Source organism: Neolamprologus multifasciatus, unplaced genomic scaffold, assembly GCF_963576455.1.
Source record: "Neolamprologus multifasciatus unplaced genomic scaffold, fNeoMul1.2 scaffold_10, whole genome shotgun sequence".
NCBI lineage: Eukaryota > Metazoa > Chordata > Actinopteri > Cichliformes > Cichlidae > Neolamprologus > Neolamprologus multifasciatus.
The window spans coordinates 77,772-92,669 of record NW_028181985.1 but is presented as its reverse complement, the minus strand read 5'-3'; the positions used below and the strand labels follow the sequence as shown (position 1 = coordinate 92,669).

The window sequence follows — 14,898 nt, the reverse complement described above, 5'->3', positions numbered from 1 at the left end:
CAGGGTTTCCATCTTACAGTGTGATTTAGCAGGTGGGGGAAGCTAAAATCAGCTGTAGTGGCTCTTTGTAGAAACTGAAATCAACAAGATGATAATCAGCAGGTATTTCATGAGCTGTCCTGGCTGATTTCCAGCCTCTACACTGACAGGACGCTGTTTACACCGTCTTTTTTCTACATTTAAGCTGAAATTCATATTCATCTCTGTTACTCTTGATGTAACAGACCACGAGCACCACAGCCATTGTGCGTCAGTCGCACACAGTTCTTTACTGTAAACTAACCTGATAATCCTGCACTAACCTGCAGAGGACTTTCATGTGCTCTTTAAGTAACACAGTTTGCTTTGCAGCGTGTTTCACAATATGAGAACATGAGGACTTCCATGGAAGCTTTCAGTTTCTATCAAATGCCACTGAGCAGTCCTTACCTTTAAATATAAGCTCTCCTCTTCCTGTCCTGTATTCTTTCTCCATCTCTGAGTGAAGTTATCTCAAACTCGTTTCTGTCCCTGTGAAATACAACAGCTGGACCTTTAGCTGCAACACACTGTGAGACAAACTGCACAACAACAGCTTGTGTGTTTGCTGTTGTTTGTTGGGCTGATAGAAACGTTGCAGTTGAAATTACCTGCAACAACATGTTACTCCCTTTATGCTCGATCGTCTTCTGTAGGGCTCATTAGATGCTGAAGTACCGCGGCCACAACTTATGGACACCTGCAGTCGTTCCAGAGCTGTGCCAAAGAAACCAAACCACACAGCGGCCCACTTGGACCTGTTACTGTGGCACACGTCATCTCTTTGTATGTGACGTCCCCTGGTGATTATTTCAAAGAGGGCTGTACGCTCAGAGTGACAGAAACAATAACTCTCTGCAAATTTGTTGAACCAAAAGTAACAAGAAAATGTAAGAAGTCCAAAGTACAGTTATTTGTTTAAAATGTAATGAGGAAAAGTAAAAAGTACTCCAGTAAAGCACAGATACCTGAAAGTTCTACTTTAGTATAGTAGAGTACAAAGTATTTGTACTTTGTTACTTCCCCTTTGTGATGAACCTTAACTGAGGCGAGTGAGTCGTGCAGCTCTTTGTTCTGGGCTGTTTGCTGACCTCTTGGATGCGTCGTGGCTGGATGCCTGGCCGCTCCGAGGAAGGTTCACCTCTGTTCCATGTTTTCCATTTGTGGATAATGACTCTCTCTGTGGTTTGGTGGAGTCCCATAGCTTTAGACATGGCTTTATAACCCTGTCCACACTGACAGATCTCAATTCATTCGTTTCTGAATCTCTTACGGTGTGTTCACACCGAACGCGATGGACGCGAATAGAGCGTCAGGTTTACATGTAAAGTCAATGGAAAAGCGCGATGACGCGCGATTGCGGGTCCCGCGAAAATTCGGAAGCAGATTTGCGTCGCGAAAACGCCAAAACGCGTGAAACGCGCGTCAGTGTAGCGCGTCTGGCGCGTTTGACTCGCGAATAAAACCACGCGCGTGAGTTTTTGTGTTGCATTTTGTGCATACGCGCGTTTCGCGTCTACCGCTCGAGTTGGAAAAATCTGAACTCCAGCGTCAAATCGCGCCGCGACAACCAATCAGGAGCCTGGTGACGTGGCTCTGACCTAGGTCAAAGGGGCAGATCCAGCCAAAGCCCTTCATTCTTCATTCAGTATGGAGGAAAAGCTAATCAGTGCCGTGGCTAATCACCCGGAGCTATACGATGCTAGCTACTACTTTTACCGAGACAGGAATAAAAAGGACCTAGCTTGGAGACACATAAGTGAGGAGATCGGGCAACCTGGTAAGTTCATTCCTTCTTCTTTTTAATTTTCAGACTGACCCGATGAACCCGCGCAAAAGCTAGCAAGCCCGCCTACTGTCCCGCTATTTTCCCACTGATGTACAAATACCTTTCCGCTAACAAGATAATGCGTTTATTCAGAGGACATCTGCAGGAGAAAGTGGAAGAGCCTCAGGGACACTTATAATAAGGAGAAGAAGGCAGAGAAGGAGAAGAGGAGTGGGTCTGCAGCAGGATCGGGGAGAAGATGGAAGTTCTTCGCGGTCATGGGGTTTCTGGACCCCTTCCTCACCCCGCGGGAGACTAGCGGTAATATGGTGCGGACCGTGGAGAACTTCTCCCCCGAGGACCAGGGACAGCCCGAAGAGGCAGCAGGGGAGTGTCAGTCAGAAGGTATGTTTACATAGAGTTAATGTAGGCAGTTAATTTATGCGTGTTGTCATACAGGAACATATTTTGTTTATTAATAAACAGTATACAGTAGTCCCGCTGTTCATCCGTCACTGCCTCGCCTTTTCGCTGATTTTTTTTTATTGCACCGTACAGCTTTCAACAATGCGCATTGCATTCTGCAGCCCAAATGACAAATCTCCTCCATGTCGTGTCTCCTGCGCTTGCCAAACTTATCATGTTTGGTTTTGATAACCATCACGTCCAATAGAAAAAAACAGCACAAAAACACTCATAACTATGAGCCTCATTCGGAAATACACACCTGCACCGGGAGCAAAAAAGGCGCACAAAAGTGGCGCCGCAGACGGAGAAAAAGCGCGGCATAATACTTTTACGTTTTAAAATCGACAAAGGTTTTCACTTTGAGAATCAACTTGTGAGAACTGTGACTACTGTTCATGTGCTGCAATAAATGAGAGACCACTGTATATAATAATAATAATAAGTATATAATAATATAATATTCTCTATGACTATTGTCTTCAACCTGTTAACATCTAATATTGTCTTGATAGAGTCAAGTAATCATGCAGCAGAGTCCTCAGCTGTCTCTTCTCCTGGCTCTCCAGTCCCTGGTCCCTCAGCTCCTGCTGCTGCACCCACAGGTATGAACATCAAGCACTGACAGCTTTTTACTTGCTTGAATTCCCTTGTGATCACCTTTACTAAATATCTACAACCAATCTGTTTATATCATGTTTTTTTTTTCAATTTTGAAAATGAAAATCTAGTAGCAGCCTTCTCATTACTTTGTGTTGTTTTGTGCTGTGTTTTACAGGCCCACAGAGGAGGACAGCTCGAAGGCGGGCGAGGGACGGGTCCCAGGACGGTCCATCGGCGGTGGAGCTGGCCATCCTGGAGTCCCTAAAGAGGCCACGCCCGTCTCCAACTGAACATTTCCTCCTCGGCCTTGTTCCTGCTCTGGAGAGCATGCCGCCTCAGACACGAGAATTCGTGAAATTTCAAATTTATAAATTAGTTTTTGAAAACAGCACAGCTGTGTTAAATTTGGAAACATTGGACCCTAATGATCAGTAGTTTTCTGATAAGGCAGCAGCTCTCCAGGGCAGAAACAATGTTCTTATTTTTCTCCTCCTTCTCCCTGAGGCTCTTCCACTCCAAGCTGGGTCCTTTTTATTCCTGTCTCTCTGTAAATAGTTACATTTCATATATTTATGATAAATGTTTTTGTTAATGAATTTATATTTTTTCAAATAAACATTTATAATGACAAAATGTCTCTGTTCTACTACACAGCAAATATTGGCACCCGACTTGACACAAGTAGAATTTATTTCATATTATACTAATGACAAAACATAATAATACAGTGGGATGCAAAAGTTTGGGCAACATTGTGAAAAGTAATTATTTTCTTGTACAAATCATTGGTTGTCACAATAAAAATAGTCAAATATATCATATAGGAGACACACACAGTGATATTTGAGAAGTGAAATGCAGTTTACAGAAAGTGTGCAATAACTGTTTAAATCAAGCAGGTGCATAAATTGGCAACACAAAAAAAGAGAAATGAAGCCTGGAAGTAAATATTTAGTGTATATCAATGTGTGTGTCTCCTATATGATATATGTAAGTGACATTTTTCATTGTAACAGTGATTCATACAGGAAAATAATGACTATTAATAAGGTTGCCCAAACTTTTGCACCACACTGTATATAGGAACATAGTGAAGACAAGTTATTTAAGAGAGTAAAAAGAGGTTAGTTTATTTTGGAGTAGAGCTCCATTTATTAAGAAAAATTTAAAAAGACAGGAACACTCTTTAGAGGTTTGTGGGTGGCTCTTAAAAGAGCCGTTGTGGGGAAGTCACTCGGACTTCAAACAGGCTACTCCTTTGGTTGCCAAGACACAGCTCCCTCCGCCGAGAAGTGAGCCATGAATTTCTCCCTCACCAGGACAGCCTCTCTGGAGGAGTTGTTTGCTGGCAAGGAACCTGGACAAAATTGTTTAAAATGAGTATTATGTGTACTGCAGTTACAAAATACATTATTGAAATTCCAAAATTACAAATTGCAAAACATAAATCTTACATAAAACCTTTTGTAATTATAAGGATAATTACATGATATATATTAGATATAATCTAAAACAGTCTGCGGTGATTATATACAAATATTCAACTATCCCAGAATTAAACCAGGTCTAAATAAAAAGGAGTGAGTATCACTACAAAGGTTAACTCAGTGGTCCTAATGCTACAGTTTGATATCAGCAAACACCGAGCGCATACATTGATATGACACCACAGACATGCTATCATTCAAACACTGATAACAGCATAAATCGAATTAAATCGGGACTTGATGAGACCTTCTGAGTATCACTAGAAATATTATAAACAGTCGTCTCCGTACCACAGTTTGCTATCAGTAAAAACCGAGAGCATTCACTGTTAGCATAGCACGTCCATGTTAGCAGTGTATAAATGGATGGTTTAGCATGTATTAGCACAGGTATCAATAAAGGACTACCGTATTAAATACTTTTACTAACCTCAGGCAGATGGACAGGCGCTCTGCAGGTGGGATTGAGCGCCTGTAATTGGTGTCTAGGCGGGCGATTCTGGGACCGACCCGGGGAAGCAGGTCCTCAAACTGGCCGAGTGAAAGACGGTGATGTCGCTGGAATCGGCCGTCATCCAGGCGCAGCTCCTGGAGCAAATGGTGAAACTCACCAAACTGCTCACGCCTCTGGAGGACCTGATGGACCCAGGTAGGGCGAGGGCGTCTTTTACGCCGCTGCTCTGCTCTCCACAGTACATAGAGAAGGGAGACTCTCTCTTCAAGCGCTAACTCGACAGCTGCCATCTTGCAAAGATACCGGTCTGGCACAACTTCCTCCCACATCCCTCCCACATTTCCGGTTCACGCGCGTCAAAATATCATATTTTGAAGCGCGATGGATTTTTCTTGGACACGCGTTGAGACGCGAATGTGCACGCGTCAAATTAGGGGCGTTTGGGGCGTTTTTGTTCGCGTCCATCGCGTTCGGTGTGAACACACCGTTAGGATGCTGGCATGATGTCTGGCTTTGGAGGATCTTCTGGTCTGTGACACAGTTAATTTATCTTAATAATAAACACTTTCATTTAGAAAGAGCATTTTGTGTTTACTTGTGTTGTTGTTGTTGTGTAATATTTAAATGTGATGATCTGAAACATTTAAGTGGGACACTTTTTCACACCACTGTATGTTATTTTATTTATTATATATTTCTTTCTTTTTCTGGAGCGATCGTGATCGGCCACCTAGACCAAAACTGCCAGGGCCGATTTCCTCCCAGCCCTGATTCCTCAGTCATTCTTGTGGGCTACATCTCTCAGACCATGAAGATTTAGACTCATTTTACATAGCGGGCCACATACAGCCCACTGTATGCCGGACCAGTGAAACTCCCCTTACTGTGTAAAGAAGTGACATATTTAACTCTACATGATAAAGAAAAAGCTGCTGTGACAAAGACAGAAATCTGTTGTTACGGCTCTTTGTGCTTAAATCGTAAGAAATAAATGTGTAAAATTACAGAAAAAAGCCCTGACAGCTCATTGCTCACACTGCAGTTTTTTCCTTTGGTTTTTTAAACTGTAGTCACAGAAATTTCTGTAGTAAAAACTTTTCTGTCATTTAATTGTCATTTGCTTGATGATTTTGTGTAGTGTTAAATATCAACACTTCACCCAGTTCCTTTGATTCCTCCGAGGCATCCGATGGAAGACAAAACACTGCTCAGTAGACCATTTAACTCTTTATTACTTCTAGGAGGGAGATGCGTCCTGCACGACACGTTGATCTCAAAATGCTGCTGCGCCCCTGACAGTTTTATTACAGAAGCTCTCTCACTCTAGTCTAAACAGTGTGTCAGTAACTTTCCACCAGAGATGGTCCCGTCTTATCTACTTTTTCCCAGGCAAGCGTGAGTGAGAGTCTGCAGCGTTTGACTTCCAGGGACACTTGGTCTAATGCCTTTATTTTTCAGGGCCGTGTCCAGTTAATACTACACTATATGGTTATATGGCAGAATTGAGGCACTTCAAATCATTTAATCCCAACAGTAGCATGAATTACAATAAAGGAGGTTTTTATCACTAGGAAAGCTGTAAAACTTATCTCGGGGGCCAAATATAATTGTATGAAACAGTTGTGGTTTGGAGCCTGTTTCTACCCAATAAACCATCACACAGACCCACTGAAAGCTTCACACATGTCTCAGGTTATCTGTGTGCAGTTACCTGGAGCGTCAGAAGCTTGAAACTTGCTCCACTCTGTCTTCATCGCTGTGCTCTGCACACTGGTTGCTCACCGCATCATGTGCATGTTCTCAGGTGCTTTTGGCTAGAATTCATAGGATAGACACAGACAGGGTTCATGAATGCCTGTATCATAAAATAATGGAACGGGCAGAATACATATATTCTCAAAATCATTCATATATTTCCTGCTTTTCAGGAATGGAGGTGGTAATTAGCCTTTGGCGCAGTTGTTGACCCATAACCAATGATGAGCAGCTTACATCACTGTCACTGGGACAGTGCTGCACTGATCCCTTCCTGAGAGCCATCTCAATGCAAGCACAGAGAGTTAAGTCAGGTGTTTTTTCATGCGCTTTCATTATTTCTTTTGACTAAGGGGGAGTGAGGTCAAATTTGACCTCAGGCATGTCATGAATACTGAAACCTGGGCTGACTGAACTGACCACAGCTTCTGACTTCAGCATCACTGTGTCCTTTACACAAGAGGCCGACTGGCCCACAGATATAGATTAAATAAGAGACACTTATTATATAAGAGACACTCACGGGCTTGTGCTCTGTCACCGTCTGCGTTCTTTATTTATACAAGAGAAATGAATACATTCGTTCAGTGACATGAGCATGTGCGTATGTGATTGTGTGTGTGTGTGTGTGTGTGCAAGGTCAGAACAGCTTGTTCAACTTCTCACTATCGCTGTAGAAAGATTCAGATACAAATATCCGAACACGTTTCATAAAGAACAATCAGTTCTAAACAAGAAAAAGGTCATCATGCAGTATTCTATCATCAATAAACTTATATCACTAAAAGCTTATACTGACTACTCAGTACAATTTTCTATTTGCTCCTGCTGAAGACAGCAGCAGCGCTGTGTGCATAAATCCAGCTTTTCACCTTCTGTATGTGTACTGTTGCAAGGATTTTTTGACCTAAACGCAAACGGACCTGGCAGGGAGGCAGGCAGGTGAAGTTCCACGATGAAGGGAGTGCAACCTGTTTGCACTCCCTTTACAAACAGATAACTGTTTGTAAAAAGTTCTTTCTGAAGGATTTTCAAAGTTGTCTTTTACAAGATGTCCAGTATGTTTGGATGATGAATAACAGGGGTGCACATAAGTGGTCCTCAGGTGCGCATAGGCTGTCAAAATGAGACGCGTGTTTGCGTACATAAGATTTTCTGGAGGAGGACAGACATTTGTTTAGAACTCTTAAAGATGTTGAAGAAGCTCCTTTAAGCAATTACTTTGGTGTTCCTCCACCTCCAAAGAAATGTCAGCAGGAACCGCAAAAGAAGCGCGTATTCTCGGAAAAGTGGTTGCAGGAGGTGAGCTGGCTTCAAACAAACGATGAACGCACAGAGATGTGGTGCAGAATATGCTGTGAAAATCCCACTCTAGTGGACAAAAACAGCCTTTTATATGGACGCAAACGCCTGTTGCAACTTCTTATCTGGTGCGCCTCTTTTATTTTGACAGCGAATGCGCACCTACGGACCACTTATGTGCACCCCTGTGAATAAACCATCTGTCAGCCTGGCTGTAGAACAGCAGAAACCCTGCTAAAGCAGTTTGCGCCTATTTATAAGGTCCATGTGTCCATGTGAGAGAGGTTTGGTCTCTTATTGTCTTTTAGTTTTTATTGATATTTGAAAGAGAATGACTTGTTTTGGTTTAAACTCTGGTTTACCGTTATGCTCTGTACAAATTACTCATGGGGACAAAAGGAACAAAAGTTAACAGAAAGAAATATCTAAAATTGGTCATTGTCCAGTTTCTGTCCTTCTGCACTTTGTGATTGTAAGTTCCTGGGTCTTCTCTGATTTACCAGTTAATGCTGGCAAAGAGATGAGCTGATCTGCTGGGACTGTGGCATGAGCTTGACTTTGAAGTCTGCATAAACCTGCATTATACTCAGTGTGAATAGAGTCGTGTATCATATGGAAAATCATTGTCAAAACAGCAGTTACTGGAGTTCAGGCTGAATAGTTCCTTAGCCAGAAAGTGGAAATTATAAAAGAGCACTTGAAGCTTCTTTTTTACCCTCACCTTTTATTTTATTTTTGGTCTTTCATGCAAACAGTAAAACAACAACAAAAAAATGGAGTTCAGCAAGAATTCTCAGTGTGGCCTCTAAAACCAGGAACAAAAGAAAGCATTTTAACTTTGTGCTGAAGTTTCAGGCTCAGGCAAATCTTTGGTGTTGATGTTAGGTTTGTACGCTGTCACATAGTGATTTTATCTTTACTTATATGCTTATATGCATCTATAAATCCTAGCAACCCTACTGATCTGTCCACACTGAAAAACCAACTTTTCTAACTTGACCTGACCAACAGCACACAGCTGGTTTCCTACCTTCCTTTTCTCTGTCAAACACTCAAGCTCTTTTCTCCACTTTGTGCTGTATCCAGTGACTTTTTTAATCAGCAAATCCAAACTTTAGAGACAGTCAAAGCTTTCTACCCTCTTATTTCCCTTATGTTGATTTTACTTTAATGATCACTTAAAGGCAAAAATCAGAACACAGCCCACCCACAATCAAATTAAAACAAAAAGGCAGCTAGAAAATCAAGATTGAGAAAATAAATGATACTACACCCTGGTAAAGAATCAATTACCTATAAAGCATTTTATGCTCCCAAAAAATGTTTTCTTAAAATCTCCTCCCATCCTTTCATTTTCCTGTCAAATGAATAAAAATATCTTCACCTAAAACAACTTGAGAAGTAGAAATGCTTCTTTGGTAGAAGGCATTACTGCTTGTGGATGTGTGGGACCTGTGACCACAGATGTGTTTGTATTTAGCAGGTCACAAGTCAAACAAGTAGTCAATAGCAAATCTAATACATTTGACAACCTACATGTGTCCAGGCCTCCTGGGAGGTCCTGAAGTGCTTTGCTTTTTGATGTTTGAGGAGTGTTAATGCACCACAAATATATTCATTTGGTTAAATATCAAAAACACACTTCCCTTCACCAAGTTACTAATAAAACAGTAAATATCAGGTGTAGAATCATAATCTGTCAGACAACAGTTTGGCCCTGCCCTCAAAATACTTCCACTAAAACAGCTTCTTTGTCCAGCTGTGGGAGACCACAAAATCTCACAGCAGCCAGCCTAACCTATCACACATCCAGGAATTGGTTTAGGACCAATCAAAAGTCAGGGATCATCATCGAGGTCGGCAGCCTGAAATCAGTCCGAGTCACCGTGGAAACCACCTGAGAAGATAAACCAGATCACACTGTGACTGCTGAAAAACACTCATGTCCTCACTGTCAAATCCCTTTGGTTTCTTATGAGTCTGCTCATCATCTGTATTTGAGGCCCCATCTTATCTTAATGACCTTGTAGTACCATATCACCCTATTAGAGCACTTGGCTCTCGCTCTGCAGGCCTACTTGTTGTTCCTAGAGTATTTAAAAGTAGAATGGGAGGCAGAGCCTTCAGTTTTCAGGCCCCTCTTCTGTGGAACCAGCTTCCAGTTTGGATTCAGGAGACAGACACTATCTCTACTTTCAAGATTAGGCTTCAAACTTTCCTTTTTGCTAAAGCATATAGTTAGGGCTGGACCAGGTGACCCTGAATCCTCCCTTAGTTATGCTGCAATAGACGTAGGCTGCCGGGGATTCCCATGATGCATTGAGTTTTTCCTTTCCAGTCACCTTTCTCACTCACTATGTGTTAACAGACCTCTCTGCATTGAATCATATCTGTTATTAACCTCTGTCTCTCTTCCACAGCATGTCTTTATCCTGTCTTCCTTCTCTCACCCCAACCAATCACAGCAGATGGCCCCGCCCCTCCCTGAGCCTGGTTCTGCCGGAGGTTTCTTCCTGTTAAAGGGAGTTTTTCCTTCCCACAGTCGCCAAAGTGTTTGCTCATAGGGGGTCCTTTGATTGTTGGGTTTTTCTCTGTATGTATTATTGTAGGATCTACTGTACAGTATACAGCGCCGTGAGGCGACTGTTGTTGTGATTTAGCGCTATATAAATAAAATTGAATTGAATTGAATTGACATGGACCTTCATCCTGATCCTGGACTGTCAGGCTACAGGGGACCAACTAGGACATTTTACTAACTCAGATCAAACTCATCAGATTGCAAGTTTATAGACTTAGCGGGAGTAATAAAAACATTAGATTTGCTTTTAGTCAGTGCAAGAACATGAACAGTATACCTGGAATCAGTAATATTTCTGTAGGTTTTCTTTCAGCCTCCATCGGTGAGGTTTGATGTGTTTCTATTAAATTGAGGCATTTCTTTGTCTTAATCATCTCGCTCATAAACACCACAAATTCTCAACACAGGTCTCAACATGATGTAATTGAAAACAGCAGAGTGTGTCTTACCTAATGAGTCCAGGCCATGCTGATGAAGGCTTCACCTTCATATTTGGACCTGGCAGATCTGCGTCTGCGAGCAGCTGCAGGACAAGTCTAAAGACAAAGAGAGACAAAGTCCAGACTTTAGAAGATCAACGCTGATCCTTTCATTCAGAATTGAATCTGCTGAGAGCCAGCATTTGAGCTTTTGTGTCAGAATCCTTTCATTTTAATGTTTTATTCTGCTTTTAAAAAAGAGCAAGAAGAATAAATGAAAAGAATGTTTAATAAACAGATAAGGGCTAAACCCAGTTATATTGGAGTGTGGTGAAACTAAGACATCCTACTTAAGTTATGGAATAATACATTAAAAGAGTCATGGTCTGTTGGTTTTTATTGGGTTATTTTGAGTTGTCTAGTTTTTATTGAGAGCTTTTAGTGTACTTTTCATTGTTATCTTAGAGCTTTAGTGTGTACTATTTTAAGTTGGGTTTTGTTTGTTCTAGTCTTCCTGTATTCTGAATTCTGTTAGGATTGTCATTTGGTTTTCCGTTTACTCGTGTTCTGGTATTTATTAGCGTAGCCTGTGTTTTCTTTTTGTCAAGTCTATGCACATCTAATGCGGTGTTAGAGGTTTTCCAGTTCAGTTACTTCCTGTTTTATTTTGTAATTTTCAGTATCCAGTGTTTTGTATTTAGATTTACTTTCTTTGTATCATTTGACTTAACTAGTTTCAGCTCTTCCTTGTTCCCCATGTTTCCTCTTCTCTTAATTGCCTTCAGTGTGTCCATATTTGTTTATATAGTTCCAGTTTCCATTTTTCCATTGTCAGTGCATCTGTTAGTCTGTGCCTTTAAGTTCTCTGTCACTCTGTATTCTGTATGTCCTTTGACAAAGAATTATTAAAGGAGCTCTTTATTTTGTGCCTTGCCTGCTTTCTAAGACTGCATTTGGGTCGTCATTTCAAACCTCATGACTAAAATCATTAATGCTGGGAAGAATTTTAGAGATTAAATTGAACCTGTGAGTACAAATACATTTTTTTAACTGGTATACATGTACATGTTTTTAATTAAGTAATGTAGGAGTAGTAGCATGCAAAGAGCAATGGTGTGATGAAGCCGTGTGAATGTGTTGAATCTTTCTGGCCAGTTGTTTGGAAAAAAGGGAGATCCACAAAGCCCCGTTCTCTGACACTGAATGAATTATTGGGAGATATTATGTAAAATGGTCCCAAACTGCTCATAATTTTTGCCTTTTTGGTGGCTCCATAATGTGCTTGCAATCTCCTGCTTGTGACAATCCTGAGAATCACCTCAGATCCAGATCATGCAAAACTGTAATTCCCACATCTTTTCAATAGCTTAAATCACATAATGAGGCAGCCACGTCATTTCAGACAACAGTGCCTTGTTTATCTTTGGTTACGTGACTTTCTGAAGAACAATACAAGCTTTGACATGGCATTAATTTGGACCCTCTGCTCAGCACAGACCTTGAGGTTTCAGTGTTAGACGTGACATCACTATTTGCGAAGAAAGGATGGGCAAGAGTGAAGCAACATCAAAAATAAAAATAACTAGAATGTGTATGTGAAGGTGTAAAGTTGGTCACATATTTTTGAAAAAAAAATTCAGTAGCAACAACAAAGTTTTCAGATGTAGTTTTGGTATTTTTAGTGAGAGCTAAGCACATGCAGCTCAGTTTGTGTGTGTTTGGTGTACCGGGAGGCAGCTGCTCTCCTGTTTGGGGCACAGGTGGAGTTTGCAGTGCAGGTAGACGTCACCAGAGCTCCCAGTAAACTGGAACATACTGAAGGAGAAGTAGTTGGAGGTTCCCAGTCCATTTTCCTCCACCTGCACAGTCTGGTCAGCAGGGTTGGCACAGCTGCTCACAGACAGGAAAACACACTTTGTTCAGGAGTCCATGAGAGAGATCAAAACCACATGACTGTCTGAGTCTGTCTCACCCGTTTATGATCAGGTCGTATCTCGGAGTGCTGTCGGGTGATGGCTGGTCAGTTGCCCAGCAGGAGCCGGTCACCACGACGACCACGTCTCCATCCAGCCCGTCAGTCTTCAGCTCCACCCAGATCTTCTGGTTCAGCTGCACTTCAGTGTTGGACTCCACAGCTTGTGTGCGGTCGACGTCAGTGAAGCTCTGCATGGTCAGAGTGTAATCCCAAACTCCAGATGTGATGTGCTGGATCACAGAGCTGCAGAACACAAACACACTTCAGCTTTCTCTGACTCACAAACCTCAGGAGAAGCTTCACATCTTAAAGTAACTCAAAGAAAACCAGCAGCCACCACACACCTGTCTCTGATCCTGAAGGTGGCAGTCTTGATGTCCGGCTGAGTTTGGACGCAGGAGAAGTCGATGGAGATTTGGTCGAGACGAGTGATGATGTCAGAGGAGCTGTTCTGGTTCATGATGGTGTTTTTGTAGATCACTTGGCTGTTGCTGGTCTGCAGAGTCACACAATCAGATGTGTGACAGTTTTTAGTAGGTGTTAAAAATGAGACATCTTGTGGGAGCAAACCGAAGTGTCATACATGGGGGCTTACCCAGGATAGAAAGTTTTAGAAAGTAAAAAACAAATAGTGATCTGTTATCTTCAGTTGCACATGCTGCCACTTTATTTTGTTTATTTACGTACACAAGGCATTAGTTTAATGAATTTAAATAAATGATTTGATACATTAATTTCACCTTTATTGCTCTTTAGGCTCTTAGAGCAGCCACTGTTAACTGGCTTTGTCAGAGAAGAAAATTAAACACAAAAGTAAGTATCTGAATTCACAGAGGCTTTTTTTTTTTGTAAAAGTGTGCTTGTAGTCTTTCAGACATTATTCAGTTTTTATTTTATTAAAATCATTTTTCACACACTGTGCTTGAAATGAGCTATATATCATTTCTAAGTAATTTTGCTTTATTGTTTTTCATTTAGTTTTAAACTGCTGTAACAAAGAGATTTCCCAGCGCTGGGATAAATAAAGTATCCATTCATCCATTCATTTTCTTCTGCTTATCTGGTGCCGGGTTGCTGGGGCAGCAGCCTAAGCAGAGAAACCTAGACCTCCCTCTTCCAGCCACCTCCTCCACCTTGTCTGGGGAAACACCAAGGCGTTCCCAGGCCAGCCAATGGATATAATCCCTCCAGCATGTCCTGGGTCTGCCCAGGGGCCTCCTCCCGGTGGTACATGGCCGGAAAACCTCACCCAGGAGGCATCCTAGTAAGATGCCTGAACCATGTCAACTGACTTTCAATGCGGAGGACCAGCGGCTCTAGTCTTAGCCCCTCCCTGATGGCCGAGCTCCTCACCATAATTTTCACCAGTGGATAAGTGGAAAAAGTTTGATATCTGGTTTAGTGGACAGTTCGTGGTCTAATAAAAAAAACCCATAAAAATCAGTCAACATGCTATGAAGAAAAACTTATTTAAAACAGGACATATTAGCTGCATTTAACCTTCAGTTACTCTTTATATAGTTAGGTAGGAGTCAGGCCATGTTTCTTTTTAGCTGAAAAACATTACACCCAGGTAACCTGCAGTGTTGAAAACGTGTTTTCCCACGATGTTTGCTACCCTACAATCCATCCTGCTCTCTAGTAAAATCAGCGATATTTGACCGTCCTGTTGCTCCCATTGAAATGTATACAGCCTATTTAAAATCTAAAACTAAGATTGTCCGTAGCCTACTGTTGTTCAGGGGGTCCTTTGTCCCTCTTTGGGGGGATACTCCCACTGGGTTTAAATCTGGGACTCTCCACCATTTGACCTTCGAACTGAAGAAGCTTCTCGGATGAAGGTGAAACGTCTTCAAGCAACTTAAAGAAGTCCAGACGCTTTTCTTTGCAAACTCCTTTGACTACGATGACCTGGATGACTGAGAACCTTCACAGACTTATGATTTAATAAAGAAATTTGCAGACTTGCACAGAGATGGTAAAATTATGATGACTGATAATAGAGATGAAGACAACAGATGATGAGAACAGGGAGGAACAGGGGTTTAAATGCACCAAAGAGACAGTCAGA

The 14,898-nt window shown here is 41.7% G+C and overlaps 2 protein-coding genes and 1 long non-coding RNA gene across 4 annotated transcripts; 1 reads left to right on the top strand and 2 right to left on the bottom strand.

The window, feature by feature from the left end:
• The first annotated feature begins 1,121 nt into the window (after positions 1-1,121).
• On the top strand, positions 1,122-3,842 carry LOC146490358 (uncharacterized). The gene is made up of 3 exons (XM_085153276.1): positions 1,122-2,191; positions 2,767-2,856; positions 3,030-3,842. Exons 1-3 carry the CDS (start codon positions 2,065-2,067, stop codon positions 3,287-3,289), a joined length of 477 nt encoding a protein of 158 aa, XP_085009402.1. The 5' UTR covers positions 1,122-2,064; the 3' UTR covers positions 3,290-3,842.
• A 136-nt stretch (positions 3,843-3,978) lies between these two features.
• On the bottom strand, positions 3,979-4,910 carry LOC146490357 (uncharacterized). Its single transcript, XR_014872801.1, has 2 exons — positions 4,772-4,910; positions 3,979-4,211 (listed from the first exon to the last, which is right to left on the bottom strand). It is a non-coding gene; the product is annotated as an uncharacterized LOC146490357 (long non-coding RNA).
• A 3,646-nt stretch (positions 4,911-8,556) lies between these two features.
• On the bottom strand, positions 8,557-13,631 carry LOC146490356 (uromodulin-like). Of its 2 annotated transcripts, none has more exons than XM_085153275.1 (5): positions 13,172-13,631; positions 12,825-13,070; positions 12,580-12,742; positions 10,883-10,969; positions 8,557-10,773 (listed from the first exon to the last, which is right to left on the bottom strand). In XM_085153275.1, exons 1-4 carry the CDS (start codon positions 13,285-13,287, stop codon positions 10,883-10,885), a joined length of 612 nt encoding a protein of 203 aa, XP_085009401.1. In that variant the 5' UTR covers positions 13,288-13,631; the 3' UTR covers positions 8,557-10,773. The 2 variants fall into 2 exon arrangements, with proteins under 2 accessions (XP_085009401.1, XP_085009400.1); XM_085153274.1 differs by having other exon boundaries at positions 8,557-9,749; positions 13,172-13,623.
• Positions 13,632-14,898: the final 1,267 nt, after the last annotated feature.